The sequence below is a fragment of the Oncorhynchus mykiss genome, chromosome 20 (assembly GCF_013265735.2).
Source record: "Oncorhynchus mykiss isolate Arlee chromosome 20, USDA_OmykA_1.1, whole genome shotgun sequence".
Lineage (NCBI taxonomy): Eukaryota > Metazoa > Chordata > Actinopteri > Salmoniformes > Salmonidae > Oncorhynchus > Oncorhynchus mykiss.
This window is the reverse complement of record NC_048584.1, coordinates 38,168,866-38,184,803: the sequence shown is the minus strand read 5'-3', so window position 1 is coordinate 38,184,803 and position 15,938 is coordinate 38,168,866. Positions and strand designations below refer to the sequence as shown.

The window sequence follows — 15,938 nt, the reverse complement described above, 5'->3', positions numbered from 1 at the left end:
ATCTGGTGGACTGTTGAAGCCCTGGCTACCTGTAAATAAAATAACATTTTAATTAAAATTGTGCTATCTGGTTTCCTTAATATATGGAATTTTAAATTATTTATACTTTTATTTGAGCAATTCCATTTATTTTGATACATAAGTATATTTTACTCTGGTAGCATTATACTGGGTTAGCACAGCGCTAGCACAGCACTAGCACACACAGTGCTAACACAGCGCTAGCACACACAGCGCTAACACAGCGCTAGCATAGCGCTAACACAGCAATATCACAGCAATATATAGTAATACCACCAGTACCGGTAACCCACCTGTTGGCCCATGAGGGCAGCCAGCTCGGGGGGTACAGGCAGGGGTTTGGCCCCGGGAATGGGGTCAGAGATGAGCAGGTTGCCCTTTGAACCATGGTGGGTGTGGGAGACGGATCCCAGGGAACCCCCTGTAGAGGTCATCTGCTGAGCCAGGAGCATGGCACGGTCAGGCAGCTTGGTAGGGTCAGCACACGCCTGCTGCCATGCTGGGATCTTCTGGGCTAGCAGGTCCTTACCCTGGAGAAGACAGGTAAATAAACACAAAGGGAGAAGGTGTTCCTTTGAACCTGGTCAAACATTAAGTGTATTTATATATAAGGAGATATTCTAGGAGAGTATAAGGTTATAACGTTCAGGAGAAACTCTTGAACAAATCTTTATACTGTGAAAAGGTTCACTGCTTGAGAAAATAACAACATTAGCTGAGGTAGTTGAGTCAGCCTAGGTGGGAGAGCGTGGGCTCCTGGAAAGCAAGTGTCAGTGTGTGGGATCTCCAGCTCAAGTATCAAATCAGAGAGAGAGCGAGAGCGAGAATAGCTGACCTCTGTGACTGACCCAAAATTAAGGAAAGCTGTGACTATGTACAGACTCAGTGAGCATAGCCTTGCTATTGAGAGAGGTCACCGTAGGCAGACCTGGCTCTCAAGAGAACACAGACTATGTGCACACTACCCACAAAATGAGGTGGAAACTGAGCTGCACTTCCTAACCTCCTGCCAAATGTATGGCCATATTAGAGACACATATTTCCCTCAGATTACGCAGATCCACAAAGAATTCCAAAACAAATCCAACCTTGATAAACTCCCATATCTATTGGGTGAAATACCACAGTGTGCCATCACAACAGCAAGATTTGTGACCTGTTGCCACAAGAAAAGGGCAACCAGTGAAAAACAAACACCATTGTAAATACAACCCATATTTATTTTTCCATTTATACTTTATTTGCACATTGTTACAATGCTGTATATAAACATAATTTGACATCTAAAATGTCTCTATTCCTATAGAACATTTGTGAATGTAATGTTTACGGTTCATTTTATATTGTTCATTATCTATTTCACTTGCTCTGGCAATGTAAACATATGTTTCCCAAGCCAAAAAAAGCCTATTGAAATGAAAGCGAGAGCTTCACCTATCTGCAATAGCATCAAACTAAGACATCCTTCTCTCTCAGCTCTGACAGCTCTTCTCTGTGTTGGCCTGGGGAGCTGAAGCAGCCTCATTTCCAGTCTAGCTGCCGTTTCATCTCAAAGCTGAAGCAGCCTCATTACCAGTCTAGCAGCCGTTTCATCTTTTTATTTATTTTTTATTTTACCTTTATTTAACTAGGCAAGTCAGTTAAGAACAAATTCTTATTTTCAATGACGGTCTAGGAACAGTGGGTTAACTGCCTGTTCAGGGGCAGAACGACAGATTTGTTTGTACCTTGTCAGCTCGGGGGTTTGAACTTGCAACCTTCCAGTTACTAGTCCAACGCTCTAACCACTAGGCTACCCTGCCGTCTCACAGCTGAAGCAGCCTCATTACCAGTCTAGCAGGCTGTTTCGTTTCACAACTGAAGCAGCCTCATTACCAGTCTAGCAGGCCGTTTCATCTCAAAGCTATACATCAGCAGCCTCCCTCCTAGGATTATTGTACTCAAGGCCCGCGACACCATCTGTAGCCTCCAGGCCTCTCCACCAGCTCTCTCCCCAGCTATGGGTTTCCTGCTCTAGCTTACCTCTGATCAGTTTTACCCCCACCTCCACCCATTAAAGCAGTCTGGGTGTAAGACAGGAAGTAATATTCAGCAGGGTTGCCAGGGTTCTTCATAAACTGTACTCCCTTAGAAACAAAACACTTACAAAAAAAAGGGGTTCCAAAAGGGTTCATCAACTCTGTGGAAAGGATTCTACATGGAACTCAAAAGGGTTCTACATGGAACTCAAAAGGGTTCATCAACTCTGTGGAAAGGATTCTACATGGAACTCAAAAGGGTTCTACATGGAACTCAAAAGGGTTCATCAACTCTGTGGAAAGGATTCTACATGGAACTCAAAAGGGTTCTACATGGAACTCAAAAGGGTTCATCAACTCTGTGGAAAGGGTTCTACATGGAACTCAAAAGGGTTCTACATGGAACTTAAAAGGGTTCTACATGGAACTCAAAAGGGTTCTACATGGAACTCAAAAGGGTTCATCAACTCTGTGGAAAGGGTTCTACATGGAACTCAAAAGGGTTCTACATGGAATTCAAAAGGGTTCTACATGGAACTCAAAAGGGTTCCAAAAGGGTTCATAAACTCTGTGGAAAGGGTTCTACATGGAACTCAAAAGGGTTCTACTTTGAACTAAAATGATTCTACCAGAAAAAAGGATCTTCAAAAGGGTTAGGTTTTAGATAGCACCTTGAGTGTGACAAATCCCTCTATCTACGGTATGTTACTCTTGGTCTCTGTATATAGCCTACTTTAAATCGGTCTCTGTTTCTCTCCATGTTTTCTACCTTACTGCTTTCTGTGTACCAGTCAGTGTTCCTCCCTGGTCTCTCGCCATTGGTGCGCTGGGTAGCGGTGCCAGTAGGTGACTCAGCTCCCAGGTGGTGGTATCTGCTAGGTAATGTAGTGTGGGTGGTAGTGTGGTTTCTAAAGCTCCATGCCAGAGAGATGATCAACACCAACGGCCTGCTTATTCATTTCACTTTATTCCTCTACTCCATCACCACAGGACAGTTGCTGCTACCTTAAGTATGTATGTCACATACATGGAGGGTACCATGTACACTGTGTGTGTGTGTGTGTGTGTGTGTGTGTGTGTGTGTGTGTGTGTGTGTGTGTGTGTGTGTGTGTGTGTGTGTGTGTGTGTGTGTGTGTGTGTGTGTGTGTGTGTGTGTGTGTGTGAGCAAGCACTGGGGTGAGAACCTGAAGAGTGGGGCCTCTCTTGCCCATCTCTTCCTACACGACACACAATATGCACTCACTCATTCTTTCTGTCCCCCTACAATCTCTTGGCCTCCATATTTTCCCCTCACACAGAATATTCACTGCTTCTTTCGAAATGACTTCAAAACACAAACTCTCCCCCTCCTTTCTCTCCTTCTCTCTGTGTCAGCACATCAGTATTGTCTATAGACAGTCAGCCCACACATTCTCCCTCTGGGATTCACATCCACTAACTTGTGGAAGTGGGACACTGTTCACCCTCTTCCCTTCCTATCCTTTTGTCCTCTCCACCTCCTTTCCTCCCACTGCACAGTCTCTCAGCTCCAAGGCCTGAGTTAAACAAATCAGAAAGAGCAGAAAGTGAACGCCCACTTAACCAGGACTTGGAAGCTCCTGAATAAAGACACTAGGTGGCTGCATTGATTTGTGAGAGCAACCGTGGCATGATCGGCAGTCTTGAAAGCAAAGCCACTGGACACAATGGCTAAAGCCAAACTAAACAACTATATGAACCATCCCGAAAGGAGAAGTAAACAGTTTGTGGTAACAGTAAAATTCTAGAACGTTCCCAATTTCCCCCCATAAATCCCAGTTGGGATGATTCCTGCAATTAAAAGGAAATAAGCTGTGAGGGAAACCTCCCAACCTAGAATTCTTCATTTGGAATTTTCAAGAAAGTGACCAGAATATTGCAACCCTGGACCTGTTGGTGTGAGTGGAAGTGCCTGTATTACCTTGCTGTTTTAACCATCAAAAGATAAAGCAGTGAATATTAATGCATAACCTTAAGATTTTGGAGTTAACCTCTTGAATCTAAGGGGCACTATTTTCATTTTTGATGACATTTCTTCCGGAACCGGGAGATGGAGTTCCAAGAGGTTAATTAATGCCTAAACCTTAAACACTTCGAAAAATGGCCCCGACGGAGAGGGCTGCTGTGCGTCGAGCACATAGGAAAGTTTGCAGACTTTGAAGGGCCGCCCCCCCCCAGGTGGTGAAGGTAGGAAACATCACCTCCACTGTGTTGATCCTGGAACTCAAACTGGGGCCCCACAAGGGTGTGTGCTCAGCCCTCTCCTGTACCCCCTGTTCACCCATGACTGCGTGGCCACTCACGCCTCCAACTCAATCATCACGTTTGCAGACGACACAACAGTAGTAGGCCTGATTAACAACAATGACGAGACAGCCTACATGGAGGAGGTGAGGGCCCTGGGAGTGTGGTGCCAGGAAAATAACCTTTCATCCAACGTCAACAAACGAAAAGGAGCTGATCGTGGACTTCAGGAAACAGCAGGGGGAGCACCCCACTATCCACATTGAAGGTACAGCAGTGGAGAAGGTGGACATTAAGTTCCTCGGCTTAAACATCACTGACAAACTGAAATGGTCCACCCACACAGACAGTGTGGTGAAGAAGGCGCAACAACGCCTCTTCAACCTCAGGAGGCTGAAGAAATTTGGCTTGGCACCTGAAACCTTTTACAGATGCACAATTGAAAGCATCCTGTCGGGCTGTATCACCGCCTGGTACGGCAACTGCAGGGCTTCCCAGAGGGTGTTGCGGTCCGCCCAACGCGGACCTGCCCTCCAGGACACCTACAGCACCCGATGTCACAGGAAGGACAAAAAGACCTCAACAACCAGAGACATGGCCTGTTCACCCCGCTATCATCCAGAAGGTAAAGTCATTACAGGTGTATCAAAGCTGTAGCTAAACACAACGTGCCATTGGAACACAGGAGTGATGGTTGCTGATAACGAGCCTCTGTACACCTATGTAGATATTCCATATAAAAAAAAATCTTACAGCTACAATTGTAATTTACAACATTAACAATATCTACACTTTATTTCTGATCAATGTGATGTTATTTTAAGATGGACAATTTTTTTTGTTGCTTTTTTTCAAAAACTAGCCACTTCAATAAGGGAACACTAGCCACTTCAATAAGGGAACACTAGCCACTTCAATAAGGGAACACTAGCCACTTCAATAAGGGAACACTAGCCAGTAACAATTTTTATATGTTTGCATTACTCACCTGATCCAGTTGAAGTCGTAAGTTCACATACACCTTAGCCAAATACAGTTAAACTCAGTTTTTCACAATTACTGACATTTATTCCTAGTAAAAATTCCATCTTAGGTCAGTTAGGATCACCACTTTGTTTTAAGAATGTGAAATGTCAGAATAATAGTAGAGAGAATTATTTATTTCAGCTTTAATTTCTTTCATCACATTCCCAGTGGGTCAGAAGTTTACATACACTCAATTAGTATTTGGTAGCATTGCCTTTAAATTGTTTAACTTGGGACAAATGTTTCGGGTAGCCTTCCACAAGCTTCCCACAATAAGTTGGGAGAATTTGGTCCATTCCTCCTGACAGAGCTGGTGTAACTGAGTCAGGTTTGTAGGCCTCCTTGCTCGCACATGCTTTTTCACATCTGTCCACACATTTTCAATTGGATTGAAGTCAGTGCTTTGTGATGGCCACTCCAATACCTTGAATTTGCTGTCCTTAAGCCATTTTGCCAGAACTTTGGAAGTATGGCTTGGGGTCATTGTCCATTTGGAAGACTCATTTGCGACCAAACTTTAACTTCCTGACTGATGTCTTGAGATGTTGCTTCAATATATTCACATAATTTTCCTGCCTCATGAAGCCATCTATTTTGTGAAGCGCACCACTCCCTCCTGCAGCAAAGCACCCCCACAACATGACGCTGCCACCCCCGTGCTTCACGGCTGGGATGGTGTTCTTCGGGTAGTAAGCTCCCCCTTTTTCATCCAAAAATAACGATGGTCATTATGGCCAAAGAGTTTTATTTTTGTTTCATCAGACCAGAATACATTTCTCCAAAAAGTACAATCTTTGTCCCCATGTGCAGTTGCAAACCGTAGTCTGGCTTTTTGATGGCGGTTTTGGAGCAGTGGCTTCTTCCTTTCTGAGAGGCCTTTCAGGTTATGTCGATATAGGACCCTTTATTACTGTGGATATAAATACTTTGCTCCTGTTTCCTCCAGCATCTTCACAAGGTCCTTTGCTGTTGTTCTGGGATTGATTTGCACTTTTCATACCAAAGTACGTTCATCTCTAGGAGACAGACCGCGTCTCCTTCCTGAGTGACGGCTGCATGGTTCCATGGTGTTTATACTTGCGTAGTACTATTGTTTGTACAGATGAACGTGGTACCTTCAGGCGTTTGGAAATTGCTCCCAAGGATGAATCAGACTTGTGGAGGTCTACAGTTTTTTTTCTAAGTTCTTGGCTGATATCTTTTGATTTTCCCAGGATGTTGAGCAAAGAGACACTGAGTCTCTAAACAATTGTTGTAAACAATTGTTGGAAAAATTACTTATGTCATGCACAAAGCAGATGTTCTAACCGACTTGCCAAACCTATTGTTTGTGAACAAGAAATTTGTGGAGTGGTTGAAAAACGAGTTAATAACTCCAACCTAAGTGTATGTATATACTTTACTCTATCCTATTCAACTGTATCTTAGTCTATGCCACTGACATTTTTCACCCAAATATTTATATATTCTTAATTCAATTCCTTTACTTTAGATTTGTGTGGATTGTTGTGAAACTGTTAGATACTACTGCAGTGTTGGAGCTAGAAACAACAAGCATTTCGCTACACCTGCATTAACTTCTGCTAAACACGTGTATGTGACCAATAAAGTTAGATTGGACTTGATGTAATGTTTGGAACAACTTCGAAATGTAACGTTTGAGAAACAAGGATGAACGTCTAATTTTGATGTCAGACTGTGAGAGCTAGTTGGTTTTAACCCTCAATAGCTAAAGCAGTGGGTGAACTGCAAAGAGAGAACAAAAATGTAACCGAAACCTGTAGATGAAAATGTGAGTCCGACATCTCACCTTGCTATGGAAGGAACTGCTGTTCTTGGCCACGGCACACTGTCTGTCCACCAGGAAACAGTACCTCCTCCTCTCCTCTGACAGCGCACTCTTGTAGCCCTCTGCTGTGTACTGGTCCAGGTCACTCTGCTTGCTGCCAATGGTCTCAACATACTGAGGAGAGGGAGGGTGAGGGGGACGGGTCGAGGACAGGGAGGATGAGGGGGACGGGTCGAGGAGAGGGAGGATGAGGGGGACGGGTCGAGGAGAGGGGGACGGGTCGAGGAGAGGGGGACGGGTCGAGGAGGGGGACGGGGCGAGGAGAGGGAGGAGGGGGACAGGGCGAGGAGAGGGAGGAGGGGGACGGTGCGAGGAGGAGGACGGGGCGAGGAGGAGGACAGGGCGAGGAGGAGGACAGGGCGAGGAGAGGGAGGAGGGGGACGGGGCGAGGAGGGCGGGGCGAGGATGAGGACGGGGCGAGGAGAGGGAGGAGGGGGACGGGGCGAGGAGGAGAACGGGGCGAGGAGAGGGAGGGCGAGGAGAGGGAGGAGGGGGACGGGGCGAGGAGGAGGACGGGGCGAGGAGAGGGAGGAGGGGGACGGGGCGAGGAGGAGGACGGGGCGAGGAGAGGGAGGAGAGGAGGGGGGGGCGAGGAGAGGAGGGGGGGGCGAGAAGAGGGAGGAGGGGGACGGGCGAGGAGGAGGACGGGGCAAGGAGAGGGAGGAGAGGAGGGGGGGCAAGGAGGAGGACGGGGCGAGGAGAGGAGGGGGGGGCGACGAGAGGGAGGAGGGGGACGGGGCGAGGAGAGGGAGGAGGGGGATGGGGCGAGGAGAGCGAGGAGAGGAGGGGGGGCGAGGAGAGCGAGGAGAGGAGGGGGACGGGGCGAGGAGAGGGAGCAGGGGGACGGGGTGGGGAGAGGGAGGAGACGAGGGGGGGCGAGGAGACGAGGGGGGGCGAGGAGACGAGGGAGGCGTAGGGGGACGGGGAGAGGGAGGAGGGAGACAGGGCGAGGAGAGGGGGGGGCGGGGCGAGGAGAGGGTGGAGGGGGGCGGGGCGAGAAGAGGGGGCGGGGCGAGGAGAGGGGGCAGGGCGAGGAGAGGGGTGCGGGGACGGGGCGAGGGGGGCGGGGCGAGGCGAGGGGGGCGGGGCGAGGAGAGGGTGGAGGGGGGCAGGCGAGGAGAGGGTGGAGGGGGACGGGGCGAGGAGAGGGTGGAGGGGGACGGGGCGAGGAGAGGGTGGAGGGGGACGGGGCGAGGAGAGGGTGGAGGGGGGCAGGGCGAGGAGAGGGTGGAGGGGGACGGGGCGAGGAGAGGGAGGAGGGGGACGGGGCGAGGAGAGGGGGCAGGGCGAGGAGAGGGTGGAGGGGGACGGGGCGAGGAGAGGGTGGAGGGGGACGGGGCGAGGAGAGGGTGGAGGGGGGCAGGGCGAGGAGAGGGTGGAGGGGGACGGGGCGAGGAGAGGGAGGAGGGGGACGGGGCGAGGAGAGGGGGCAGGGCGAGGAGAGGGAGGAGGGGGACGGGGCGAGGAGAGGGAGGAGGGGGACGGGGCGAGGACATAAGACATAAGGTACAGTAGGATGTATTTGTCCCCTAGACACTAGAAACAAATCTAAGCAGTTAGATAAGTATACACACTACCATTCAAAGGTTTGGGTTCACTAGAAATAGCCTTGTTTTTTTAAAGAAAAGCACATTTATGGCCATAAGAACAACATCAAATTGATCAGAAATACAGTGTAGACATTGTTAATGTTGTAAATGATTATTGTAGCTGGAAACGGAGAGAGAGAGAGAGCCAATGGTTAAGGTTAGCATTTGTAGTTAGGTGCATGAAGTAAAGCCGACAACAACCTGAAAATGTGCATTTAGCTGCAGGGGTGCTGTGGGAGTGCTGTGGAAGTGCTGTCGGAGTGCTGTGGAAGTGCTGTGGGAGTGCTGTGGGAGTGCTGTGGGAGTGCTGCGGGGGTCCTAAATGTAGTGTGTCATCTTGAGTACCACTAGAATAAGGTGACGGCAGCTAAATCAGTGTAGAAAATCTGTACATAGAATAACGTATAAACACTCTCTACATTCTGACTCACAGCATACATTGAGTAGTAAACAACGGAGCACTAATTCCCTGCCTTATAAAACAAAATGGCCGATATAAGCAGAGTTAAAGTAGGATTAATCGCTTATGATGTCGATGACACATACAGAGATCAGCCTAAGACGAGGACAATTGAGTTCATCCTTTGTTACCATAGAGATACAACCAGACGAGTCATGAAAACTGTCATCCACACAACAGTCGTCAACATCTAGACAAAGGCATGCACACAAATCCTTACTGAATACTTTACAAAAATATCCCACAAAAAAACAGACGTGTGAGGCTTGACCCTCTAAGCTCACATCAGGGAGACACACAAACACGGAAATGTCAGCCCCATTACAGAACCCATTAAAGCAATGCAAACAGATGTTTACTGCAAATACTTGGCTTCCCATTTACCACTCCACACACTGCTACCCTGGCGCTTTCATTTCCCTCTTTCCCTGCCTCAGAATGATAAAGGACAGTCAGAGATGCTGTTGGGTTCTGAGATTGAAATGACAGTATATGAAATATACTGATTTATCATTTCTTCTTCCTGTCCAACCATAAAATATTTACGAGTTGCATTTTCCACCATAATTTGCAAATAAATTCATTAAAAATCCTACAATGTGATTTTCTGGATTTTTTTTTCCCCTCATTTTGTCTGTCATAGTTGAAGTGTACCTATGATGAAAATTACAGGCCTCTCTCATATTTTTAAGTGGGAGAACTTGCACAATTGGTGTCTGACTAAATACTTTTTTGCCCCACTGTATATACACACACACACACACTTGTGTATATACTTATTTTACTCAGAATTAAACTGGGTTAAGCTTCCATAGTGTCTGTGGAGTATTTTACTCAGAATTAAACTTGATTAAGCTTCCATTGTGTCTGTGGAGTATTTTACTCAGAATTACACTTGGTTAGGCTTCCATAGTGTCTGGAGTATTTTACTCAGAATTACACTTGGTTAAGCTTCCATAGTGTCTGGAGTATTTTACTCAGAATTACACTTGGTTAAGCTTCCATAGTGTCTGTGGAGTATTTTACTCAGAATTAAAAACCTAACAAACTGTTTCTTCTCTGAGATTGTTACACAACCCCCCCCCCCCCCCACCCCACCACCACCACCACACCACCACCCCCACCACCATGATGAAGAGGACAGATCCCATTGATCTGTTCTCTTTCCTCTGTGTGTAGACTGATTACAGAAAGGAACAGGAAGAAGATGAAACAAACACTTGAGGAGCTTTATTAGTTATCAATGATGGAACTTCAAGGAGGATTCAAATGACTAGTGTTGTTTTCAAAGTAAAAGCCTGTGATTACAGCCTACTCTCAGCTACAACACATTGACTGAGGCTGGGTTTAGGCTGGGTTTCTGTACAGCACTGTGATATATCAGCTGATGTAAGAAGGGCTACATAAATACATTTGATATACAGTTGTTACCGGTACCGAGTCAATGTGCGCGGGTACAGGTTAGTCGAGGTCATTTGTACATGTAAGTAGGGGGGGGTAAACTGACTATGCATAGATGATAAACAGCGAGTGGCAGTAGTGTAGTGTAAAAACAGCAGCCCTTAGCCGTGGTATACCACAAACCCCTGAGGTGCCTTATTGCTATTATAAAAACTGGTTACCCAAAGTAATTAGAGCAGTCAAAATAAATGTTTTGGTCATACCCATGGTATACGGTCTGATACACCACAGCTTTCAGCCAATCAACAATCTAAATATTTTACTGAGTTACAGTTCATATAAGGAAATCAGTCAATTGAAACAAGTTAATGAGGCTCTAATCTATGGATTTCACATGACTGGGAATACAGATATGCATCTGTTGGTCACATATACCGTAAAAATAAAATAAAATGAGGGACGTGGACCAGAAAACCAGTCAGTATCTGGTGTGACCACCATTTGCCTCATGCAGCATGACACCTCCTTCACATTGAGTTGATCAGACTGTGGATTGTGTCCTGTGGAATGTTGTCCCACTCCTCTTCAATGACTGTGCGAAGTTGCTGGATATTGGCGGGAACTGGAACACGCTGTCGTACAAGTCGATCCAGAGCATCCCAAGCCTGTTCAGTGGATGATAGGTCTGGTGAGTATGCAGGTCTTGGAAGACCTGGGACATTTTCAGCTTCCAGAAATTGTATACAGATCCTTGCGACTTGGGGCGATGCATTATCATGCTGAAACATGAGGTGATGGCGGAGGAGGAAGGGCATGACAATGGGCCTCAGGATCTCGTCATGGCATCTCTGTGCATTCAAATTGCCATCGATAAAATGCAATTATGTTCATTGTCCTTATCTTATTCCAGCCCAACCCCCACTGCCATCATGGGGCACTCTGTTCACAACGCTGACGTCAGCAAACCGCTCACCCACACGACGCCATGCATGTGGTCTATGAAAAATGAGTGGGATCTTTTATTTCAGCTCATGAAACATGGGAACAACATTTTACAAGTTGCCTTTTTGTTCAGTATAGAAATAAATATACAACAAAAAATATATATTCTGTAGTAGTAGTATTAGTGTAGTAGTATTAGTGTAGTAGTATGAGTGTAGTAGTAGTAGTAGTAGTATTAGTGTAGTAGTATTAGTGTAGTAGTATTAGTGTAGTAGTATTAGTGGTATTAGTAGTAGTATTAGTGTAGTAGTATTAGTGTAGTAGTAGTAGTAGTAGTGTAGTAGTAGTGTAGTAGTTTTAGTGTAGTAGTCGTAGTATTAGTGTAGTAGTAGTAGTAGTAGTAGTAGTAGTAGTAGTAGCAGCAGCAGTAGTAGTAGTAGTGTAGTAGTAGTAGTGTAGTAGTATTATTGTAGTAGTCGTAGTATTAGTGTAGTAGTCGTAGTAGTAGTGGTAGTAGTAGTATTAGTGGTAGTAGTAGTATTAGTGTAGTAGTAGTGGTAGTGGTAGTAGTAGTAGTAGTATTAGTGTAGTAGTAGTAGTAGTAGTGTAGTAGTATTAGTGTAGTAGTAGTAGTAGTAGTAGTAGTAGTAGTAGTAGTGTAGTAGTATTAGTGTAGTAGTAGTAGTAGTAGTAGTGTAGTAGTAGTAGTAGTAGTAGTAGTAGTAGTAGTGGTATTAGTGTAGTAGTAGTATTAGTAGTATTAGTGTAGTAGTAGTAGTAGTAGTAGCAGCAGTAGTAGTAGTAGTAGTGTAGTAGTAGTAGTAGTGTAGTCGTATTATTGTAGTAGTCGTAGTATTAGTGTAGTAGTCGTAGTAGTCGTAGTAGTGGTAGTAGTAGTATTAGTGGTAGTAGTAGTATTAGTGTAGTAGTAGTAGTAGTAGTGTAGTAGTATTAGTGTAGTAGTAGTAGTATTAGTGTAGTAGTAGTAGTAGTAGTGTAGTAGTATTAGTGTAGTAGTAGTAGTAGTAGTAGTAGTAGTAGTAGTAGTAGTAGTGTAGTAGTATTAGTAGTAGTAGTAGTAGTGTAGTAGTAGTAGTATTAGTGTAGTAGTGGTATTAGTAGTATTAGTGTAGTAGTAGTAGTAGTAGTAGTATTAGTGTAGTAGTAGTAGTAGTAGTAGTATTAGTGTAGTAGTAGTATTAGTGTAGTAGTATTAGTGTAGTAGTATTAGTGTAGTAGTATTAGTGTAGTAGTAGTAGTATTAGTGTAGTAGTAGTATTAGTGTAGTATTAGTGTAGTAGTAGTAGTAGTAGTAGTAGTAGTAGTAGTAGTGCCATGTTTTGTTTACTTGTCATGCACCAAGGTGTGCGTTTACGGGCGGGACCAAACAAGGGTCATTATTCCTGGTAATTCTAGATCTTCCCAGACACACCCTTACCTTGAACTTGGACAACATGTAAACAAAAGGCCAGCCAGCCAGACAGTAGGTGAGTCAGCCAGTCAGCCAGTCAGTCAATCAGTAGGTGAGTCAACCAGCCAGCCAGCCTGTCAGTCAGCCAGATACAGAATAACTAGAAAGCAGTAGTATGGAAATCAGTATAGAGCTGCCAAACCAGTCTGCTTGCCTCTAGAGCCCAGAGCCCTATACTTGGAATCAGGTTTGAGGAGTTTGCGAGGTAACTGAGGTCAACTCTTGAGTTGGCTCATCAGTGGCAGTGGCTCATCTTTTAGCCAGGTAGGTTTCTATGGCAATGAATCCTTCAGAACTAACCTGCTCCAAAGCAGACTAACTCCATTTATCCTGAATGAAGTGTCTGAGGCACAAGTTGAGGACCAATGAAATCAAATTCCTTCTCACAAAGATTGTGTCATCATCCCCTTCATTTGAAGAAGACTGATTAAAATGTTTTATAAAATCCGATGTTTTTTTGGGGGGTGTAAAAAAAACTAAATGTCAATCACATTACACATTTAGTAACGACAGCATTTGCTTTCCAAACTAAGTTTCTCCACACGAATGTATTTAGAAATGTGCAAAAAGGCAAACTGACAGTGGCAACCAACCACAGACATATAATCCATAGGACGTCAGTTCAACTAGCCACGTGTGACATGCAAGCGCAGTTACAAGCCTGCTAGAGTTCGCGGCAGGCGGACGAGCAATAGCCACCGTCGTAGTGCGGATGAAGCTTGAGCTGGAAGGTGAAGCTAACTGAAGCTGGCTAGCTTTAGAGAAGCCGGAGTAGATCTAGCGTGCTTCGTAGTATACCACTCTAGCGTCTGTCTCACTCAGTCACATTCACACACGCTTGAAAGCCAATGGCAGCCTGATATATGGCAATACATATTTACTACTGTATTCATGCGATACAGTATTAACTTTTGCAGATGAGCCCTGCCATTTACAAAAACATACACGTCAACACGACATGAAAATAAGACATACAAAACACAATCATAGAATACTATATTACTACTTGACAACATCTAACATACAGACACTACATGTTGCTTCTTTGACAGCATTTTCATCTCATATTGTTACCAGGTAAACTATTCCTGCTGTGAACACACTGTTGATGAAAGAGACACGTCAAACGGTACAGGCCGTAGCCTAGACGCCGTAGCCTAGACGCCGTAGCCTAGACGCCGTAGCCTAGACGCCGTAGCCTAGACGCCGAAAGGTACAGGCCGTAGACTAGGGGTGCACATTTTAGTTTTTGACCTAGCACTACACACCTGATTCAAAATCACCAAAGCCTTTTGATGAGTTGATGATTTGAATCAGGTGTGTAACGCTAGGTCAAAAACTAAAACGTGCACCCCTTTGGTTACCCAGGACCAGGATTGAGAACCAGTGTCCTAGAGTCTTACTGTAGCCAGAAGCCTTAGAGGTCGGGGGGAGCAGGGGACCCCTGGTGGTGACAGGAAGCCGTCTCAGCAGTAAGAAAGAAAGGATTGAACGGTGGGACAAAGAACCATATGGAGGATCCGACATAACCCCTTCCCCACTCTTACAGGCTCACTAGATATTGTTATATTATACTCAATGATAGAGGCCTTGGGTGAGCGAGACAGAAGATGCATATAAAGGACATTTCAAACCTCCACTAAAAATGGAATACGAGATACCAATGTAAGTACGTCAACACAAAATGGCAGATTCAATGAACCTAAACTTTGATGGAACTTCATTCCTAGAATCATCGTTTAATTATGTCAAGCCGAGGTCTAAGATTGATCTTTTGCCTGTCAGTGCACAAGCTTCCTCTGATGTCGTGGAGCCCCTCCCCCTCCCTCCTAGAACAATTACATCACAGTGACCTATTACAGCATTATCAATAGGGGAGGAGGACACGACATGGGTCCTTCAGAAAAGAGATAGAGTGGAAAAGGAAGGGATAGTGAAAAGGTGGAATGAGAGAGAGACAGAAAATAACTGGGTTGAAGAATTGAAGGAAAGAACAGAACTGCAGCAGAACAGAACAAACCCAGACCCCCCCCTCCTCCTCCTCTCTCTTGCTCGGCCTCTTTTACTCTCCACATCCCATCTGCTCTGACGCCATCCAGCTAACGCAGAGGGAACTGAACTGTGGTGTTGATGTAGCCTCAAGATGTGTCTTAGCGTGTGCGTTTATGTGACATGCTAACATGTTGCGTGTCACTTGAAACTCCCGTTGTCACACGGCAGTAGCATGTAGCATGTAGCATGTCACCCTCACAGAGTTGTCATTAGAACGTGATAATTAGTTGCTGTTGTTACTAGTTACCATAAATGCCCCAAAGGCATAGCAATGAAACATGACTATCAGTTGGGGAAATGTGGCACATTCGACCGTTCAGAAAACACACCTCATTTGACCATTTCTCCTCATAGTAGCCTGAGACGGACAGAGAGGAGAGGAGAGGAGAGGAGAGGAGAGGAGAGGAGAGGAGAGGAGAGGAGAGGAGAGGAGAGGAGAGGAGAGGAGAGGAGAGGAGAGGAGAGGAGAGGAGAGGAGAGGAGAGGAGAGGAGAGGAGAGGAGAGGAGAGGAGAGCAGAGGAGAGCAGAGCAGAGCAGAGAAACAGACAGACAGGTGACACACAGACAGACACAGGCAGACAGACAGAGAGACAGAGAGAGAGATCCCCAGGGTCTGTCTCAACAAAGGGAAACCTTACTGCCCTTAGCTACAGAATAAATGTACAATACATTTATCTCCCACTCAATGGCTAAATGCTTTTTACCCGACAACCGAATACATTGGAAATCAGTGCAACGAAGACTGTGCAATGTAAATCCAATGCTAATCTACCTCAACTCATGCAAGCACACTGAATGCAATATGATAATACAAATATAAATGGGAAATAAATGGGAATACGAAAA

General features: G+C 45.5%; 1 protein-coding gene across 4 annotated transcripts in view; it reads right to left on the bottom strand.

Moving 5' to 3' along the window:
- The window catches only part of LOC110499447 (brain-specific angiogenesis inhibitor 1-associated protein 2-like), a 120,076-nt gene that overhangs the window by 19,167 nt on the left and 84,971 nt on the right, over nucleotides 1-15,938 (bottom strand). For all 4 annotated transcript variants that reach the window (XM_036956302.1, XM_036956304.1, XM_036956303.1 and 1 more), the window contains 2 exons: nucleotides 7,138-7,290; nucleotides 315-551 (listed from right to left, as the gene is read on the bottom strand). In XM_036956302.1, coding sequence (XP_036812197.1) covers nucleotides 315-551; nucleotides 7,138-7,290 — 390 coding nt within the window. The remainder of the gene's footprint in view (nucleotides 1-314; nucleotides 552-7,137; nucleotides 7,291-15,938) is intronic.